The sequence below is a fragment of the Sorghum bicolor genome, unplaced genomic scaffold (assembly GCF_000003195.3).
Source record: "Sorghum bicolor cultivar BTx623 unplaced genomic scaffold, Sorghum_bicolor_NCBIv3 super_39, whole genome shotgun sequence".
NCBI classification, from domain to species: domain Eukaryota; kingdom Viridiplantae; phylum Streptophyta; class Magnoliopsida; order Poales; family Poaceae; genus Sorghum; species Sorghum bicolor.
Window position 1 is genome coordinate 17,244 of NW_018396414.1, and position 21,502 is coordinate 38,745.

General features: G+C 50.2%; 1 protein-coding gene across 1 annotated transcript; it reads right to left on the reverse strand.

The window, feature by feature from the left end:
- Window positions 1-10,255: 10,255 nt before the first annotated feature.
- On the reverse strand, window positions 10,256-17,303 carry LOC110431509 (skin secretory protein xP2-like). Its single transcript, XM_021450611.1, has 3 exons — window positions 17,172-17,303; window positions 10,868-11,340; window positions 10,256-10,745 (listed from the first exon to the last, which is right to left on the reverse strand). Exons 1-3 carry the CDS (start codon window positions 17,301-17,303, stop codon window positions 10,256-10,258), a joined length of 1,095 nt encoding a protein of 364 aa, XP_021306286.1.
- Between the last annotated feature and the right edge of the window lie 4,199 nt (window positions 17,304-21,502).

Consider the following 21,502-nt stretch of genomic DNA (forward strand, 5'->3'; position numbering starts at 1 on the left):
ATACGATATGCTTAGAAATCCATTTGGACGCACCCAATAGAACTCCTAGATGACATGTGTCATATCGAATCTCGCTTCGGTCTATTTGGAGACACTTTGTTTTGGTGCAAGATAGGTACACGGTTTGCGCCTAATGCATCATAGGCTATTCTGGCCTCCCTAATTCTTGTAAGATACGGTGTATCTCTGTTGGTCATATATTCCTTTGCAAACCGAGGACCCCTAGCTCCTAGATGTTGCATCGCTGCCCTAGCTCTGTCTGGCTGCCGCGCCACCGCTGCTGCCTCGCTGTCTTCTCCAAGCCGCTCACGAGCTTCATGTCGAGGAAAGGCTGTTGCCGCTCCGTCAAGCTGCGTCGCAAAGGAACTTGCCGTCCGTCCCGTCGAGCCCAAGCCCTAGCTGTGCTCTCCATCTTGGTTTGTGCCTCGCCGAGAAGCTACGCCGCCGTAAGCGCCGCATCCATCTGCTGCTTCCCTGACGATCAAATGTATCATAGATCAATTCCAGCATGCCGACTTCCTGCCGAATCGAGCAGTCCACCATCGCTTTTGGGCTCCAGTCCGTGGATTCACTCTAGGTGAACACTACTTTGACGATCTCCTCTTTCATGCTCTTGGCTCGCTTCTTCGTGACCTGTTGGGCATTGTCGGCATACAAGAAGATCGATAATGGCCTGTGTTTTGCTAGCTTGATGATGTAAGGATGATGTCGTGATGACATCACACAGATTTATGGCCGTTTTTCTTTACAGAAATAAATCTAGAAATACAAAGAAAATACACTTGCTTGTTTTGGTCATATTTTCTTCATTTTAACTCCGTTTTTGTCCGTTCAAATTTTGTTAGATTCGTAATTACGAGATCTACATGTTAAAAGTATTAAATCTCTGTTTTGAAACTTTTTATTTTCGCAGTAGCATTTAATTAATTATTTATCTATAGGAAATCTTAGAAAATTCATAACTTCTACGTTTAATTCCGATTTTCGTGAACTTTACGTTTCTGTGATCGTAGCGCTGCGTAGAATATTTTGATAATTTTTTGTATTTATTTTATTGCTGTTTGGTGTAATGTTCTAATTATAGTTTGATTGCTTTGTGTATGATTGTCTTCATTAGATTGCGTGTTGTTGATTGATGATCGAGTCTAGTTGGTGAGCTTTACGTTGGTGATCAAGGTCAAGCTTTTGAAGACCAGCAGGCTCAGGAGAGCTTTGATCAAGGCAAGTATAACTTGGGATCATTCTTGTTACCTATACACAATTAATACAATATTTATCATATGCATGTGTCCACCTTGATGACCCTAGTAAAATCATAGATGATTGTTATCCTGAATTCCTTGTTACCTATTTGGATATGCATTTGGGTAGTTCTTGCTAGTGCTTGATTATTAATCCATGATCTTGTAACATGAATATTTGAATAAACAGTAAACAATAAAATAAGCTTTCTAGCAACTTGAATATAAAGGGTGGAAAGAACTCTAGCTTTTGCTGGATTGATCTTGACCCTCCATAAGGACTTATCCCCTGGCAAAAGCTGGGACAACTCGTACAACCATGAGGGCTATATGGCTCTGGCTTTAGTCAAGTATGAGTAAGCTTTTCTAGCTTGTTAGAGGTTACCCGAAAGGGCGGAGGGGCTGAACCGTTTTGGGTATAGTGCGAGCCCCTGTCCCTATGTGTATAGGCTGCGCGCCATTGTGCCATTCAGAAGGGGGGTATCTATATCTGCGCGCAAAGGAAACCTTGCAGCCCTAACTTGTTAGATGAACCTTTGAAAGACTTCATAGTGAACCCTGCCGACCTTCCTTGGTAGTGGGTTAAGAGGTCGACGGGCCTCGGGCGAAAGGGTAAATCATGACTCATGGGTAAAGATGTACAACCTCTGCAGAGTGTTAAATCTGGTATACTAGCCGTGCCCACGGATACGGGCGGCCCAGAAAACTGACGGAATAGATGGACACTGTTGAACATGATTAATGATGATAAATGATGGTTTATTATGTTGTTTATATGTGTTATTCTTAATTCTTGTATACATTGATCATGTGGTTATGGGATTTAATTATGCTACCTTGACAAATGCTATCTAAATATAAATATGCTATCTACATATAAAAGCTACATGCAGTCAAACCAGTGTCAGCTATTTGAGCCTCATGAACCCCTGGTTATACTTGTTGAGTACGATATGTGCTCACTCTTGCAATTTCCCCCACACTTCAGGAGTTGCTTTAGGCTTGTGATCAACCAGTCAGTTTGATCCTGTGGAGAGGAGTTAATACCGGAAGTTTGGAGTTGTCTATCCGCTGTTTGTTACTAAAGGTTATCTCTTTTATACTAAGTACGTTATATATTTATGCATTGTCTTTTGATATTACCCCTTATTTGTAGCTATATGTGAGATTTGCCTTTTAAAACTCGCATATGGTGCATATCTGGTTTTGTCCTTAAAATCGGGTATTACATGTCTCCACGCACGAACGACTGGAGACGTCCCTGACAATAACATCGACCACCGCGGGACGGGCTGTCAAGTTCAGGACAGTCTCACCAGACCAGAACTTCCCTCACGGTCTGAACAACGCGGCTAATCAGTTTTTGCGGCATACCAATTCTCTATTCGGGAAGATGGGATTGTTGCCAGGGCAAATCAGTGGGTCAACTTGTCACTTTGTCAACATGGTGTCCATCCGAACACTACCAGATGACAAGGCCACCAGCACAAACTCTAGTACAGGATCTGTCCCTACCGAGGTTTTACACCCCGAGGACGAAGACTACAACCTGGATCTACCACCTTACCCCCCGGGTTTTTTCCACTTTCCAGTCTTTCCACCCCAACGAGGAGATCTGGTTTTTAACGTAAGCAATGACGAACTAGTTGTCGACGGCGAAACCGACGAACAAAGACAACAGCGTGAACAGCATAACGCCGATCGTGCTCAGCGGCGAGCAGATGAGGAGCGGCAACTCGCCCCACACAACCTTAGCGACGCTTTCGACATGGTCGGAAATCAGCAAGTCTACAAGACACCTAGCGCCAACGTGGCTGTAGCCATGGCAAACCTGGATCGACTCCCCGATACTCTGGAGTACCAAGGCATCCGATCCAATATACGAGCACATCGGATCACGGCCATGGGACAGACCGCCACTCTGCTTAAAAGGGTCCAAGCTATCTCCTATACGGAGGTCACCTCTGATCAGACTCACCGCAGCCGAACCTCACCACGATTCGGTGGGCACCATCGTAGCCGTTCACCTATCAACAATCGAAGGAAGAACACCCATCGTGACAATCGTGGTCGGGACGCTGACAGTTACCACGAACAAAGGCGCGGACGTGGTCAGGAGGTGAACCAAGACCGAGACCTGCGACACAACATCCCTGCTAGGGATGTCCGCAAACGCATCAATAGGCGCATTAGGGAACGAGCAGTACACGAAAACGTGCAACGCATCGAGTACAATGCAGCACATGGCCCCCCTGGCCTAAGATAGTTCTCCTCACACCTTCGCCAAGTCGTATGGCCTCGCAACTTCAAGCTTGAGAAGCTTAAAAAGTACGATGGCATTGAGAATCCCGAAAACTGGATCACTTTTTACGAGATTGCAGTCCGATCAGCTGTAGGGGACGAGCACTTCATGGCAAACTACTTCCCAGTTGTCCTCGACCAAGCCGGCCACCAATGGCTCCTCGGTCTACCCGAGGATTCTTTCGATTCTTGGGAAGAATTGCGCCAGGCATTTATTGATAATTTCATCGCTACCTGCGAGTAGCCCGAAAACAAATACAATCTCGAAAGGATAAGGGACAGGAAGAATGAGCCCTTGCGTGATTACATTCGACGCTTCTGAGATATGCGCCTCAAGATTTCGAAGATTTCTGATGACGAGGCTATATCGACCTTCATCAAGGGCCTATGCTTCCATGAAGTATTGAGAAGCAAGCTAGTGCGCAAAAGGCCGACCACGGTTGCCGAGCTCCTCGCCACGGCCAAAAACTACGCCGACGCCGACGACACAGAAAAGCTCATCCGAGAAGATGTAAGAAGAGCCGAGCAGCCTCCCCGACGAGATGACAGCCGCGGGCATTTCGACAACCAGAATCACTGCCGTGGCGACAACCGCGACCACCGAGAAGGGTGGGACAGGCGTCGTGACAATCGCGACGATTTCAGAGGCAAGCGACCTCGCGACAACGATCACGAGGTAAACACAGTCAAGCGTCCCAACGGACGGCGAGACTACCAGGAAGACTACAACAAGACGCTGAAAGGACCGTGCCAACTCCATCCCAAGTCCAATCATATGATGGAAGAATGTCATGTCCTCAAAAGCGTCTACACACAGCGGGCCGCTCAAGGGGATGCCGCCAAGAAAAACGGGAAACAGGACAGACGCAGTCAGGAAGACGAAGACGACGACCAGGATAGGGACCCACGGCACCAATATGTCAGTCCCACCGACGTGGTACACTCCATTTTCGGAGGCAAAGTCTCCATCGAGTCAAAACGATAAAGAAAGCTCTTGAAGAGGGCTTTCCTTAATGTGGACAGCATCGATGGCCTTATCGCCGATCCTAAATTCCCTCCCTAGTCGCACCGAGAGATTTCCTTCAATAGGCAGGACCAGTGGGCCGCCATCCCAGAACCAGGGTTAGGTTCGAGCGAGTGCTCGTTGATGGGGGTAGCTCCATCGACATCCTATTCCGCAACAGCCTGCCTGCTCTCAAGTTAACACCGGCACAGCTGAAACCGTACGACGCTCAGTTCTGGGGCGTCTTGTCGGGTCAAAGTTCAGTACCCCTTGGCCAGATAACGCTCCCTGTCTAGTTCGAAACACCAGACCACTTCCGCACAGAGTTCGTCAACTTTGTGGTCGCCGACTTCGATGGGACCTACCATGCAATCCTCGGCCATCCTTCGCTTACAAAGTTCATGGCAGTTCCGCACTACTCATACCTGGTCCTCAAGATGCCAACTGAGAAGGACATTTTAACTATCAGAGGCAACGTCTACACCGCATATACTTGCGAAGAAGAAAGCTTCAAGATCACCGAGGCAATTGACCTCTCGATTCGCATGGCAGAAACTGTAGCACAAGCCACGCAAGTTCCACCCGACCAGCTCCAACTACCCGAGCAGGAGACTCCAAGAAAAAACTCCAAGTCCAAAGAGCACAAGGAAGTACATCTGGTCAATGGCAGCCCAGAGAAGATAGCTCTCATCTGGGCCAACCTGGACGCCAAATAGGAAGACGCGCTCGTCAGGTTTCTAAGGGACAACGTAAGTGTCTTCGCATGGAAACCTGAAGACATGCCCGGCGTCCCACGAAGCCTGATCGAGCACTCCTTAAACGTCTCGAAGACCGCAAGACCTATCAAATAGAAGCTACGACGGTTCGCTTGTGACAAAAAGGAGGCTATTAGGACAGAGATTACACGGCTTTTAGCAGCCGGATTTATTAAAGAAGTGTATCACCCCGATTGGCTCGCCAATCCAGTCCTTATAAGAAAAAAGAATAATGAATGGAGAATGTGCGTTGATTACACTGATCTCAATAAACACTGTCCTAAAGATCCTTTTGGTCTCCCCCGTATCGACGAGGTGGTCGATTCAACGGCCGGATGCGAACTACTCTCTTTTCTCGACTGTTACTCTGGTTACCACCAGATCTCGCTAAAGGAAGACGACCAGATCAAAACTTCCTTCATCACTCCTTTTGGTGCGTATTGCTACACCACCATGTCCTTCGGACTCAAAAACACCAGAGCCACCTATCAACGCGCTATTCAGCACTGCCTCCACAACGAGATACGTGATGACCTCGTCGAGGCCTACGTCGACGACGTTGTCATCAAAACCAGGGACACAAGCACCCTGATCGACAACTTAGACCGCACTTTTAAAGCGCTAAATAAATACAAGTGGAAGCTTAACCCCAAAAAATGCATCTTCGAGGTTCCCTCTGGTATACTGCTCGGCAACGTCGTCAACGCGATGGCATACGGCCAAACCCCTCAAAAGTCAAGGCAGTGCTCGATATGCGACCACCCAGGAATGTCAAAGACGTTCAAAAGCTCACAGGGTGCATGGCAGCTCTCAGCCGGTTTATCTCTAGGCTGGGGAAAAAGGGCTTCCCTTCTTTAAACTTCGGAAAGCATCAGAAAAGTTCTCCTGGATAGAAGAGGCTGACACGGCGTTCACCCAGCTCAAAACTTTCATCACCTCACCACCCGTCCTCACCGCACCTCAACCTAATGAGGACCTGCTCCTCTATATAGCAGCAACTGATCGGGTCGTTTCCACGGTGCTTGTGGTCGAGCGGGATGAACCAGGCCACGTCTACAAAGTCCAGAGACCAGTATACTTCATAAGCGAAGTCCTAAATGAATCTAAGACTAGGTATCCCTAGATACAAAAGCTAATCTACGCCATCTTAATCACTTAAAGGAAGCTGAAGCACTACTTCGATGGCCATCGTGTCTTAGTTACCACGAGTTTTCCGTTAGGCGACATTTTGCGCAACAAGGACGAAAATGGCAGGATTGTAAAATTGGCCATGGAGCTATGTCCATTCTCATTAGATCTCCAGAGTCGGACAACTATCAAGTCTCAAGCTCTGGTCGACTTCATCGCAGAATGGACAGATCTCAACGCACCTCCCTCACCAGATATCTTCGATCACTGGTCAATGTTCTTCGACGGGTCTTTAAACATCAATGGCGCTGGTGCCGGCATCCTTTTCATTTCACCAAACAAGGACAAACTACGCTATGTCCTTCGGATCCTCTTCCTGGCATCCAACAATGTCGCCGAGTACGAAGCATGCCTGCACGACATCCAATTGGCTGTCGAGCTGGGAGTTAAGTGCCTTTACGTCTGCGGCGACTCTGCCCTGGTCATCAACCAGTTAAATAAGGAGTGGGACACGACTCACGAGAAGATGGACCTATACTGCAAAGAAATCCGGAGGTGGGAATCTAATTTTTACGGCATAGAGTACATCCACGTGGTCTGGGACAAGAATAAAGCAGCGGATGCGCTATCAAAGATAGGATCATCTTGGGCCGAGGTTCCGCAAGGTGTTTTTGTTCAGGACATTCACACACCAAGCGTCGGAATGGACCTGGTCGGTACGCCATCCAACGAGACACTGCTCGTAGGGGACACCACTCCGACAGCCAGCGGCCATGACTAGCGCACTCCTTTTGTACCTTTTGGATGGATCGGGTCTCCAAGACAAAATAGAGAATGAGCATCTCATTCGACGCTCCAAAAATTATATACTGGTCGATGGCAGATTTATGCGCAAGAATGCAAACTCAGAAGTCTTGCTAAAGTGCATAGCTCAAGATGATGGCATCAAGCTATTAGATGACATACATGCTGGATCCTGTGGCAACCACGCCGCCTCTAGAACACTGGTCGGAAAGGCCTTCCGAGCAGGTTTTTACTGGCCAACCGCAGTCGCCGATGCCGAGAAACTGGTCCAGCATTGTGAAGGATGTCAGTTCTTCGCCAAACGGACCCACGTACCCACTCATGAGATCCAGACGATTCTGTCGTCTTGGCCGTTCGCCTGTTGGGGTCTTGACATGATCGGGCCGTTCAAACCGGCTCCCGACAACTTCAAATTCGTGTTCGTGCTAATCGACAAGTCTCGAAGTGGATCGAGTACATGCCACTGGTCAAAGCGACTTTCAAGAAGGCCGTGGAATTCCTCAATCAAATCATACACAGATTCGAGGTTCCCAACAGCATAATCACCGGCCTGGGCACTCTGTTCACTGACACTACATTCTGGAACTTCTGTGATGACAGAGGCATAGTCATAAAGTACGTGTCGGTAGCCCATCCGCGAGCCAATGGTCAAGTCGAGCGAGCAAATGGAATGATTATTGATGCTCTAAAGAAAAGGTTGTACATGGAAAATGACAGGGCACCAGGGCGGTGGATGAAAGAGTTACCGACCGTGGTGTGGCCCGCGGGTCTGACAAGGTTAGAATCCGAGCTCTTCCAGAGTGGTATCTCACTGATGGCTCGGGCCCCCGGAAGGGGGCCTTCTTCGCCTTCCACCTAAGCTGCGCAGGAAAAGCCCAAAGCCAATCCCAGGGAACAGTAAAGCTTCATAGGGTCTTTCTGTCCAGGTGCAGGTAGTCCGCATCTTCAGAGACATGTTTATTTCACCGAGCCTCTCTCCGAGACAGTGCCCAGATCGTTACGCCTTTCGTGCGGGTCGGAACTTACCTGACAAGGAATTTCGCGTCTCCGAACACAGCCTAGTCGGAACACAGGCGTATCTCCCTATTTTATGGTTTATGGGGCCGAGGCAGTGCTCCCCTCGGATGTAGCCTTTGGATCTCCAAGAGTCGAACATTTCGACCAGTCTTCAGCAGACCTCGCCAGAGAACTCGAAATCAACTGCATGGAAGAGAGACGCCTAACTTCTTGCCTTTGAACAGCAAAGTATCTCGAGGCCATTCGACGATACCACAATAGGAACGTCAAAGACCGCTCCTTCGTGGTCGGTGATCTGGTACTCAAATGGAAAACAAGCTAGGAGGGAATGCACAAGTTATCTACACCCTGGGAAGGACCTTTTGTGGTCACTGAAGTTACACGCCCTACATCTTATAGACTTGTGTACCCAAATGGAACACGCTTGCCCAACTCCTGGCACATAGACAAACTACGTCGCTTCTATCCCTAAATTTCAGTACATTTTACTTGTAAATCCTTTTTGATGAATAATAATAAGGTTTGCCTTTTTTGTTATATACTTTTACATATGCAGAATACTCGACAAGTACTACAATAATTTTCCTTGACAAGCTACTCAAGGGCAATCAACATGATTCAGTGATACATCACACAAGCAAATTTATTTACAGCGCTCAAAACCATGGTTCTCAAAATTCAGACGTTATTACAAACTTTATATATACAAAGTTTACAATAAACACCCCCCTGGGTGGCTTCTGGTCTACTCCTACAGACTACACTACGAGCCTACTACTCAGGCTGATCACCCGCACGGCTCTCTCGTCCCGCCGAAGGGGTCGGGGCCACCGGCGCCTCACTGGTCGAGACCGCAGGCGTCGACCGCCCATCTCCTACAATCGACGCCCCCGACAACTCCCTGGCCGACCTATCTGATCCCGGCTGATCCGGGGGGGTTCACGTCCCGCAGAGATTTATATCGCCGATAACCCTCGACGATAGGTCGAGCAGGCTGATGCAAAGGTCATCTGCCTCCTTCGAACCAACCTCCTTGGGATATCCCCTCTCCAGCCGGGATAGATCGACCAGGGGGTAGTGAGCGCGTACCATGCTGAGGACGTGTGCTTCGGCACACTCCCCGGCATCCTTGACGAACTACTGAAGCCTTCTCGACCGGGGTCGGCTTCGGTGCGCTGGGCTGGTCCTCGGGGAGCTCGGGGCTGATCAGGTCAAGTACTGTGGCAACTCCTTTCCAGAGCTTGATACAGTTCGTCTTCCAAGAGTCCCGTTCCTTGACCAGCTCATCTAGGTGCTTCTTAGTGTTGGCTTTAAGCACTATGACAAAGTTTTGAAGAAAAACCAAGCACACGGTCAGCAACATGCTACGGCAATATAAAAAAGAGATAGAACTGCGTGGTCGAAAAGGACAAAATAGCTCTTATCAGCGAGCTCCCGACTCCTAGTCTTCAGCTCTTCGCCAAGCTTGCACCCGGTTTCCAGCGCACTGGCACGCTCTTGGTCGAGCTGGTCCCTCTCTTTTTGGAGATGCTCGATCTCCTCGTCTAGACCTGAAGTAATAATTGTTGGTCATCAAAACTGACCACGCGGTTAACCGCAACTGCTCAGATAACTTGACCTACCCCTTTTCTCACGGTCCTTATCGGCTAGTCGCCGAGTCAGGTCCAGCAGACGCTCCTCCTGAGCCACCTTCTCAGCCGCCTCCCTTTCGGCCTCCAGCCGAAGGCGGTCCTCTTTCGGCCTCCAGCTGAAGGCGGTCCACCTCTGCAGTCAAGGCCTTGTTCTTGGCGACCACACCCTCGATTTGGTCGAAGCACCTTTTTCAGTACTTCGCCGTTTTCATTGCACCTTGCGAGAAATATACATATCGCACAGTGAACAAGCAACAGTATATACATACTCCAGCAGAATACAAGACCACTCACCTTAACTTCATCAATGAGCCGCTTAGTAGCACGCTCTACCCTCGCCGCCTCCTCGGTCTCGGCGATCTCCTCGTGGCCGGCCTAGTGGTCCCCATGCTGGTGCCACACGTAAATGTGTTGGTGACCATCGTGGGGACACCCCTGGATCTCCTCCACTTCGTCATCAGAGGCTGTGCGGGCCTCTTCGCCCTCCGTGCTACCCCCAGCCACGGCAACGGGTATCATAGGACCCTTACCCTGGCTAGGGGAGCCCTCCGGCGTGGAAGCCTGTGCTGGGGCTGGAGTTGGACCCCTCTCTTCTTCAGCTGGAAGGGGGGTCGGGATCCTATCTCCCTCCTCTGCAACGTTGCTTGGGAGAGGCATCCCCGCGGTCTCATTGCCCCTTGCCAGGGTGCTCGTCCTGGCCTCGTCTTGGGCCGGTTCCTCCTCGGCAACCTCTGTCGTGGCCGCAACTGCGGTCTGCTCTGCCGACTGCTCGCGGACGGTCTGCGCGGCGGCATTGTCATCAGCAACTGCCGACTCGGTTGTCCTCAAGCCAGCAGTGTTACCTGGATCAACATCCGAGGCCACACTAACAAAGAAGAGTTAATGCAGATTACCATACTAACATCAAACCTCGTAAAAAACAAAGAGAGCGCAGAGACACTTTTTCAAACTTATAGGTCGGAGCTCCGGTGCGCCGCCGTGAAGAACCTTCTCCTGGTCCGCGTAGCCGTCGCGGCGGCTTCTGTTCCTCCAGGACGTATCGGCTCGACGTGCGCGGCAGGAGGGTCCCTGATTACCCGATCAACATCGATCGGCGCGACGTTAGGGCGACTGCGTGGTCTCCGGACCAAGGACGGGGTCGTCTCGTCCTCTTTATTGTCGTCGTCAACAATCCTCACAAGCCAGCGACGCTTGGGGGCATGGCTGGTCGAGCCTTGGCCCATCGAAGGGTCCGCAGCCGTTCCCGCTGGAATTGCTTCCGTGGAGGATGGCTCCACAGCCATCGGCCTTTTCCCAGCTACTCTGTCATCTGTGGTCGACGCTGGACGGCTCTGGTCCTCGTCGCTACTGGTGTATTCAAGACATCGAGCAGCATTGTCTACTGGTGGGTATACCCCAGCAGGATGGTCCATACCAGGTGCCAGCGACACATACACCGTGCACCGGTCAATATCTCCTATCTGCGATACAATGGCAACAAGTCATCAATCAAAAGGCTATAGCATTCAAATAGCATTACAAATAAACCAGGGTATCCATTTTCCTTAGGAGCTGGTCGGCCTAGCATGAAGGCATGCATCCGGTCATCACTACGAATGAAGTTATTGTCAGCTAGGTTGAATAACTCATTCATCCTCCGCTGGATATCTAATTTCTCCAAGTTGTCCCGGTGCATCCTGGTCGGGTCTTGGCTTCTCGCATACTCGTACGTCGAGTGCACCCTCCTCTGGCAAGGCATCACTCATCGGGCGAGGAAATTCCTGACCACTCCTGGTCTGTCCAGGCGGGACCAATCGATCAGGCTCATCAGCTCTGACACTTTACCAGTATACTCTGGACGATCAGTCCAGCTAACCCTCTTCTCAGGAATATAGCCGACGTCGCAGAACGTGGCGCTGCCCGGCTCCTCCCTGATGTAGAACCACCTCTTGTACCACTCGGTGAGGGAGGTGTTCCATGCGCAGCTCAGGGTAACGGTTCTTCATCCCGTCGTGAAGATTGAGGTATACTCCACCTGCAATCTTGGAGCCCCCAACTGCTCCCTTCTTCCTCAAACAGAATAGATAGCGGAAGAGATCGAAATGTGGTTCTATCCCAACATAGGCTCCACACAATTGGATGAAGGTAGAGATAAGGAGAATAGAGTTTGGATGCAGATTGCAAATCCCGATCTCATAGTAAAGGAGATGACCTTGAAGAAAAGGATGAACGGGAACCCCAAATCCCCTTTTGAAGTAATCTTCAAAAACTACGATCTCACCGGTGTGGGGGTCGGGGTAACTCTCTCTGGTGCCCTCCAGCCGCCGAGCTCCTGGTTGTGCAGAAGTCCCATTCCGACGAGGTCGTTGAGGGACCTCGTGGTGCTCCGAGATTTCTTCCACTCTTTGGCCATCATCTCGGCCCTTTTCTTCGAATCACTCTTCGCCATTGTCGCAGTAGGAAAAGCTTTGAGCTGGTAGTTGAGGATGCTGGGGATGGCTAAGGCAGGAGGCAGTAGGAAAGGCTGCTACATAACTGCTGGTTAAAAATATGAACACAACATCGAGCCCTTTATAACAGCAAACCCACCTTTTCCACTTCCCGCATTTTGGGGAAATGGGCGGATCTTGCGGCAGTTGTGGCGTTTTGGATTTCAAGAATTATCGCAGTTAATTCGGTGGCTTTTCTAAATGATTGTTGGTTTCCTTTTCTTGGCCCGCGCAAAGAGCGGCTATACAGTTAGCAGGCGCTCCTTTTTATGCAACAGACTGACAATATGGCAGGATGCTCCGTCACATTGCACATTAATACGGCGATACAATTTTTTCAAAATATATGCTCAGGGACTGGCCAACCAGTTCGCCCAATCGACAATTCGAGGACTGTACCAACCACCGAGCATGATATGCTCGGGGACTGGCCGACTAGTTCGCCTAATCGACAATCTGGGGACTGTACCGACCACCGAGCATGATATGCTCGGGGACTGGCCGACCAGTTCACCCAATTGACAATTTGGGGACTACCGACCATCGAGCATGATATGCTCGGGGACTGGTAGACCAGTTCGCCCATTTTGACTAGTCTGACCTTTAGAAAATCCGGGGGCCATACCAATCGTCGAGCAAGACGTGCTCGGGGACCGGTTGGCTGTTTCCATTCAGTCGCAAGCAAGTATGACACGCCCTTGGCTTGTAAAATGCAATTGCATAACGTTTAATTGGATAGTTTTAACTATTTAGACCTTGCTACAAGGTTCATGCCTCGCCTTCTAGTAAGCTCGGGGACTACATCGGTACGATGCATCTAGCGATGCATCACAATATCACATTTTCTATGTGGTTTTTCTCTTTAGACCCTGGCACCATGTGCCTACGTCACCTACTACCAGGCTCGGGGACTAAGTGGGCACACTTCACCTTACGGTGAATATGCTTGCTTTTTTGAGGTCTATACTTTTAAGAAAAGAAAAGTGGGCACACTTCACCAGGAATGAAATCTTTTTTGATTAAGAGCACCATGCATTCTTCAAACAACCTGTTTCTTCGATGTCGGTGTTGATCAACTAACTTTTGAGTTGGTTAAAATACCGTTGCAACTGTTTGGGCGACTTTCCTGCTTATTGAAGACGTCAAGCCTCACTGGTCGAAGAAGTTCAAGACGGCGTGTTACATCACAATACATGGTTCTCGGGGACTAGCTGTGGGGGTATAAACCCCTATACCCTTACGGCTAGACTTGGACCAAGAGACTTGGTCCATCACGAGGAAGACGCAGGGCTTGATCCAACTACCCGGAGTCTCGCGCAAGGAAACAAGACGTGGAGACCAAGCAGGATTCTAGTCGGTTAGAATAGAAATTGATATCATGCTATCTATGGCAATTGTAATCGACGAGGATTAGTTTCCAGATCTGTAACCCTGTCCTCTGGACTATATAAAGAGAGGCAAGGGACCCCCCATAGACATCTCATCTCAACTCAACTCAATCCAATACAATCAGACGCAGGACGTAGGTATTACGCCCACACAGTGACCGAACTTGGATAAAAACCTTGTCCGTGTCTTGCGTCACCATCAAGTTCGTAGCTTGCGCACCTGTCTGCCGATAAACTACTACCGTGGGTATACGCCAAGGTAGACTGCCGACTAGCTTTCGTCGACACGATGGAACTACTAGATGAAGTGTGTCACATGCAATCTCGATTCGGTCCAGTTGGAGATAGTATTAGTTTTGGTGCAAGATAGGTGCATAGTTTGTGCCCAGTGCACCATAGGCTCACAAACCGTTGTGGAAGTTCCCGATGGTACTCCTAGGTGAAGAGGCTCAAGTGAAAGCTCAGTTTGGTCTGTTTGGACTATGGAGAGAGTGCTAATCTTGATGCAAGATAGGTGTACGATTTGCATGGAACGTACCATATTCTCATAAATCAATTTGGACGTACCTGATAGAACTCCTAGATGATGTGTGTCATATGGAATCTCACTTCGGTCCGTTTGGAGTCAGTGTTAGTTTAGGTACAATATTGATGCATGGTTTGCGCATAATGCACCATAAGCTCAGAAACCATTGTGGAAGCACCCGATAATACTCCTAGGTGAAGAGGCTCAAGTTGAAGCTCGGTTCGATCTGTTTGGAGATAGTGCTAATCTTGATGCAAGATAGGTGCATGGTTTGCATGGAACGTACCATATGCTTAGAAATCCATTTGGACGCACCCAATAGAACTCCTAGATGACATGTGTCTTATAGAATCTCGCTTCGGTCTCTTTGGAGATAGTGTTAGTTTTGGTGCAACATAGTTGCACGGTTTGTGCCTAATGCACCATAGGCTAAGGAACCATTTTGGACGCACGCGATGGTACTCCTAGGTAAAGGGGCTCAAGTGGAAGCTTGGTTTGGAGATAGTGCTCATCTAGATGCAAGATAGGTGCACGGTTTCCATGGAACATACGATATGCTCGGAAATCAATTTGGATGCACCCGATAGAACTCATAGATAATGTGTGTCGTAGAAGCTCGCTTTGGTCTGTTCGGGGACAATGTTAGTTTCGGTGCAAGATAGGTGCACGGTTTGCACCTAATGCACCATAGGCTCAGAAACTATTGTGGAAGCACCCGATGATACTCCTAGGTGAAGAGGCTAAAGTGGAAGCTTGGTTCGGTCTACTTGGAGATAGTGCTAATCTGCATGTAAGATAGGTGCATGGTTTGCGTGGAACATACCATATGCTCAAAAATCAGATTGGACACACCCAATGGAACTCTTAGATGATGTGTCTCATATGAAGTCTCGCTTTGATCTATTTAGAGACAAAGTTAGTTTCAGTGCATGATAGGTGCACGGTTTGCGCCTAATGCACCATAGGGTCAGAAATCATTGTGGAAGCACCTGATAGTACTCCTAGGTGAAGAGGCTCAAGTGAAAGCTCGGTTTGGTCTGTTTTGAGATAGTGCTCATCTTAAGGCAAGATAGGTTCATGGTTTGTGTGGAACATACCATATGCTCAGAAATCAATTTGGACACACCCGATAGAACTCCTAGATGATGTGTGTCATATGGAATCTTGCTTCGGTCTATTTGGTTATAGTGTTAGTTTTGATGTAAGATAGGTGCATGGTTTGCACCTAATGCACCATAATCTAAGAAACCATTTTGGACGCACCCGATGGTACTCCTTGGTGAAGAGGCTCAAGTGAAAGCTTGGTTCGGTCTATTTGGAGATAGTTCTAATCTTGATGCAAGATAGGCGCATGGTTTGCATGGAACATACCAGATGCTTAGAAATCAATTTCGACACACCCGATGGAACTACTAGAAGCACCCGATGGAACTACTAGATGAAGTGTGTCATATGGAATCTCGCTTCGGTCCAGTTGGAGATATTATTAGTTTCGGTGCAAGATAGGTGCATGATTTGCACCCAGTGCACCATAGGCTTAGAAACCATTGTGGAAGTTCCCAATGGTACTCCTAGGTGAAGAGGCTCAAGTGAAAGCTCCATTCAGTCTGTTTGGAGATTCTGCTAATCTTGATGCAAGATATGTGTACGGTTTGCATGGAATGTACCATATTCTCTGTGGGGGTATAAACCCCTATGCCCTCACGGCTAGACTTAGGCCAGGAGGCTTGGCCCACTACGAGACAGGTCCGAGGCTCGATCCAACCGTTTGGAGTTCTGCGCAAGGAAACAAGATGCGGAGATCGAGCAGGATTCTAGTCGGTTAGAATAGGAATTGATATCAGACTATCTATGGCAATTGTAACCGACTAGGATTAGTTTCCAGATCTGTAACCCTACCCTCCGGACCATATAAGGAGAGGCAAGGGACCCCCCTAGGACACATTATTCTCAATCCAATACAATCAGACGCAGGACGTAGGTATTACGCCCACACGGCGGCCGAACCTGGATAAAAAGCTTGTCCGTGTCTTGCGTCACCATTGAGTTCGTAGTTTGCGCACCGTCTACCGATAAACTACTACCGTGGGTATACCCCGAGGTAGACTACCGACTAGCTTTCGTCGACAGTGGCGCGCCAGGTAGGGGGTGTGCGTACAACTTTTCCAGCGAACAAGATGGTCATCGTTCCAGCTTCCGCGGCCGTGCCTGAAGACCTCACGTTCACCGTCGGCCAGATTACGTGGACAACCCGCGGCGGTGGCCCCACGGTCACGGTTTCGAAAGAAACCCAGATCCGATCTGGGATGACGGCGGCATCGGCTCCGACCACGCGGACACCGGCACCGAGCACCCGACCACCGCTTCCGCGCTACAGAGGAAAGAAGATCGATGGCTCGGACCTTTTCCGAGCCCTTGATTGCACCGATCTCAAGCTTCTCGAAGCTTCCCGACTAATAGATGGGATCTCGCGCCAGCCTGACCAAGCCACGTCGACGGATTTTTACAACTCCCACCGGCCAACTCGTGTCGTCACACACGAACACCTGGGAACGTCTCTCACGATAACCTCGACCCCCTCAGGACGATCCGTCAAACTCAAGGCTGGTCTAGATCAAGGCTCTCCTTACGGGCTGAACAATTCGGCCGTTCACTACTCACGGCACATCCAATCCCTCTTCAACGGGGCTGGTTGGTTGCCAAAGCGGAGCAATCGACCAGCTCGTCACTACGTCAACATGGTGACGATCCGAGAACTACGGGATGGCCAGGCTTCCAGCACAAACTCTAGCACTGGCTCCGTTCCTACCGAAATCATAAATTTCGAGGACGAAGACTATGACCTGGATTTACCACCGTATCCTCCGGGTTTCTCTCGCTTCCCGGTCTTTCCACCTCGGCGTGGAGACCTCGTTTTCAATGTCAGCGCCGACGAGCCAGTCGTTGACAGAGAAACAGACGAGCAGAGGCAGCTCCGCGAGCAGCGCAACGCTGATCGCGTCCGACGACGTGCGGATGAGGAACGCCAACTCCCGCCACATAACCTCACCGACGCTTTCGACATGGTCGGGGATCAGCCAGTCTACAAAACGCCAAGCGCCAACGTGGCTGTCGCCATGGCCAACTTAGATCGACTCCCTGATACTCCCGAATGCCAGGGTGTCCGATCCAGCGTTCGAGCACACCTGATCGCTGCGATGGGACAGACAGCCACTCTGCTCAAGAGGGTCCAAGCTATCTCCTACACAGAGGTCTCCTCCGACCAGACTCATCGCAGCCGGACCTCACCACAACCCAGCAGGCACCACCGCAGCCATTCCCCCAACAACCACCGAAAAGATTCACGGCGTGACGATGGCGGTCGGGATGCTGGCGGCCATCGCGAGCAGAATCACGGGCGTGGTCAGGAAGTAAACCAGCACAGGGATCTTCGATACAACATCCCTCCCAAAGACGCCCGGGACCGCATCAACAGGCGCGCCACGGAGAGAGCAGCCCACGAAAACCTGCGTCGTATTGAGTACGATGCAACGCACGGCCCCCCGGGCCTGAGACAGTTCTCCTCACACCTCCGCCAGGTCGTGTGGCCCAGAAATTTCAAACTTGAGAAACTCAAAAAATACGACGGCAAGGAAAACCCAGAAAACTGGATCACTCTATACGAGATCGTCGTTCGGTCAGCAGCAGGAGATGAGCACGTCGTGGCCAACTACTTCCCAGTAGTCCTCGACCAGGCCGGTCACTAGTTGCTCCTAGGCCTGCCCGAGGACTCTTTCGACTCCTGGGAAGAGTTACAACAAGCATTCATCGACAAATTCATCGCCACTTGCGAGCAGCCTAGGAACAAATACGACCTCGAAAGGATACGGGACAGGAAGAACGAGCCTCTGCGCGATTACATCCGACGATTCTCGGATATGCGCCTTAAGATCCCGAAAATTTCCCACGACGAGGCCATATCCGCTTTCATCAAGGGGCTGCACTTCCATGAAGCACTGAGGAACAAGCTGCTGCGCAAAAGGCCAACAACGATGGCCGAGCTCCTCGCCACGGCCAAAAACTACGCCGACGCCGACGACGCAGAAAAACTCATCCGGGACGATGCGAGGGGTCCCGACCAGCCTCCTCGACGAGATGATAGTCGAGGTCGTTTTGACAACAGGAACCATCGTCGCCCCGACAACCAAGAAGGCTGGGACAGGCGGCGTGAGAATCATGACGACCTCAGAGACAAGCGCCCTCGCGACCATGACCACGAGGTGAATACGGTCAAGCGTCCCAGTGCGCGGCGAGAATACCAGGAAGACTACAACAAGACGTTGAAGGGACCATGCCAACTGCATCCAAAATCCAACCACACGAAGGAATGTCGCGTCCTAAAAAACATCTACACACGGCGGGCTGCTCAAGACGACCCCGCCAAGAAAAATGGGAAACAAGACGGGCGCGATCATGAAAATGAGGACGAGGACCAAGATAGGGACCCACGACACCAGTATGTTAGTCCCACCGACGTGGTCCACTCCATCTTCGGGGGCAAGGTCTCCGTCGAGTCTAAGCGAGAAAGAAAGCTCTTATAGAGAGCCTGCCTCAACATAGACAGCACGGATGGCCTGATCGCAGATCCGAAATTTCCTCCCTGGTCACACAGGGAAATCTCCTTTAGCAGGAAGGACCAGTGGGCCACCATCCCGGAACCAGGACGTTTCCCTCTAATACTGGATCCTTGCATCAACAGCATCAGATTCGAGCGTGTGCTCGTCGACGGGGGAAGCTCCATTGACATCCTTTTCCGCAACAGCTTGCCTACTCTCAAGATAACCCCGGCACAGCTAAAGCCCTACGATGCTCAATTCTGGGGAGTCTTGCCAGGTCAAAGTTCAGTGCCCCTCGGACAGATAACACTGCCTGTTCAATTCGGCACGTCCGACCACTTTCGAACAGAGTTCGTCAACTTCGTGGTCGCCGACTTCAATGGAACCTACCACGCCATACTGGGCCGACCATCGCTGACGAAGTTCATGGCAGTTCCACATTACTCATATATGGTCCTCAAAATGCCTACAGAGTAGGGCGTCCTAACTGTCAGAGGCAATGTCTACCCTGCATATACTTGCGAGGAGGAGAGCTTCAAGATCACTGAAGCAATTGATCTTTCAATTCGCATGGCAGAAACAACAACCCAAGCTGCACAGCTACCTCCCGACCAGCTCCGACTACCCGAGCAGGAGACCGCCAGAAAGAATTCAAAATTCAAGGAGTACAAGGAAGTACAGCTGGTCGAAGGCAGCCTCGAGAAGATGGCCCTCATCGGGGCCAACCTGGACCCTAAATAGGAAGACGCGCTCGTCAGGTTTCTAAGGGACAACGTAAGCATTTTCGCATGGAAACCCGCAGACATGCCCGGCATCCCACGAAACCTGATCGAGCACTCCTTAAATGTCTCGAAGACCGCAAGACCCATCAAGCAAAAGCTACGACGGTTCGCTCGTGACAAAAAGGAGGCTATTAGGACAGAAATAACACGGCTTCTAGCAGCCGGATTCGTAAAAGAAGTGTATCATCCCGATTGGCTCGCCAATCCGGTTCTTGTACGCAAAAAGAATAATGAATGGAGAATGTGCGTTGATGACACTGATCTCAATAAACACTGTCCTAAAGATCCTTTTGGTCTCCCTCGCATCGACGAGGTGGTCGACTCAACAGCCGGATGCGAACTCCTCTCTTTTCTAGACTGCTACTCTGGTTATCACCAGATCTCGCTAAAGGAAGATGATCAGATCAAAACATCTTTCATTACTCCTTTCGGCGCATACTGCTACACGACCATGTCCTTTGGACTCAAAAACGCCGGAGCCACCTATCAACGGGCCATCCAGCAATGCCTCCACGACGAGATTCGTGATGACCTCGTCGAGGCTTATGTAGACGACGTCGTCGTCAAAATAAGGGATGCAAGCACCCTAATCGACAACTTAGACCGAACCTTTAAGGCACTAAACAAATACAAGTGGAAGCTTAACCCCAAAAAGTGCATCTTTGGGGTCCCTTCTGGTCTACTACTCGGCAACGTCGTCAGCCGCGACGGCATACGACCGAATCCCTCAAAAGTCAAAGCAGTGCTCGATATGCGACCACCCAAGAATGTCAAGGACATTCAGAAGCTCACCGGATGTATGGCCGCCCTCAGCCGCTTCATCTCAAGGCTAGGAGAAAAAGGCCTTCCCTTCTTCAAACTCTTGAAGGCGTCAGAAAAATTCTCCTGGACAGAGGAAGCTGACACTGCGTTCACCCAGCTCAAGACTTTCCTCACCTCACCGCCTGTTCTGACAGCGCCTCAGCCCAATGAAGACCTACTTCTTTACATTGCAGCAACCGACAGAGTCGTCTCCACGGCAATAGTGGTCGAGTGAGACGAGCCAGGCCACGTCTACAAGGTCCAGAGACCCGTTTATTTCATAAGCGAAGTCTTAAATGAGTCCAAGGCCAGATACCCGCAAATACAGAAGCTCATATAGGCCATTCTAATAACGTCGAGGAAGCTAAAGCACTACTTCGACGGCCATCGGTTCTTGGTAACCACCAGTTTCCCTCTTGGGGATATTCTGCGCAACAAAGACGCCAACGGCAGAATTGTAAAATGGGCAATGGAGTTATGCCCATTCTCCCTGGATTTCTAGAGCCGCACCACAGTTAAGTCTCAGGCCCTGGTCGATTTCATCGCAGAGTGGACGGATCTTAACGAGCCTCCCGTTTCCGACGTCTCCGACCACTGGTCAATGTTCTTCGACGGGTCCTTGAACATCAACGACGCCGGCGCTAGGATACTTTTCGTGTCGCCTAACAAGGACAAATTGCGTTACGTCCTTAGGATCCTTTTTCTGGCGTCAAACAATGTCGCTGAGTACGAAACATGCCTACATGGCATACGACTAGCCGTTGAGTTGAGAGTCAAACGCCTCTACGTCCACGGCGACTCCGCTTTAGTTATCAACCAGCTCAACAAGGAATGGGACGCAACCCACGAGAAGATGGATCTCTACTGCAAAGAAATCCGCAAATGGGAATCCAACTTCTATGGCATAGAGTACATCCACGTGGTCCAGGACAAGAACCAGGCAGCGGATGCGCTGTCAAAGTAAGGGTCATCTCGGGCCCAGATCCCGCGAGGTGTTTTCGTCCAGGACATCCATGAGCCAAGTGTGGGCACAGACCTGGTCGAAAAGCAACCTATTGAGGC

Excerpts from the sequence above, each read along its gene's own strand:
- LOC110431509 (XM_021450611.1), bottom strand. The coding sequence starts at position 17,303 with ATGTGGCGGGAGTTGGCGTTCCTCATCCGCACGTCGTCGGACGCGATC. Across the intron at positions 11,341-17,171 it reads GCGCTGACATTGAAAACGAG|ATAGGAGATATTGACCGGTG; the intron begins GTCTCCACGCCG and ends ATTGTATCGCAG. Across the intron at positions 10,746-10,867 it reads GCTACGCGGACCAGGAGAAG|TGTGGCCTCGGATGTTGATC; the intron begins GTTCTTCACGGC and ends CTTCTTTGTTAG.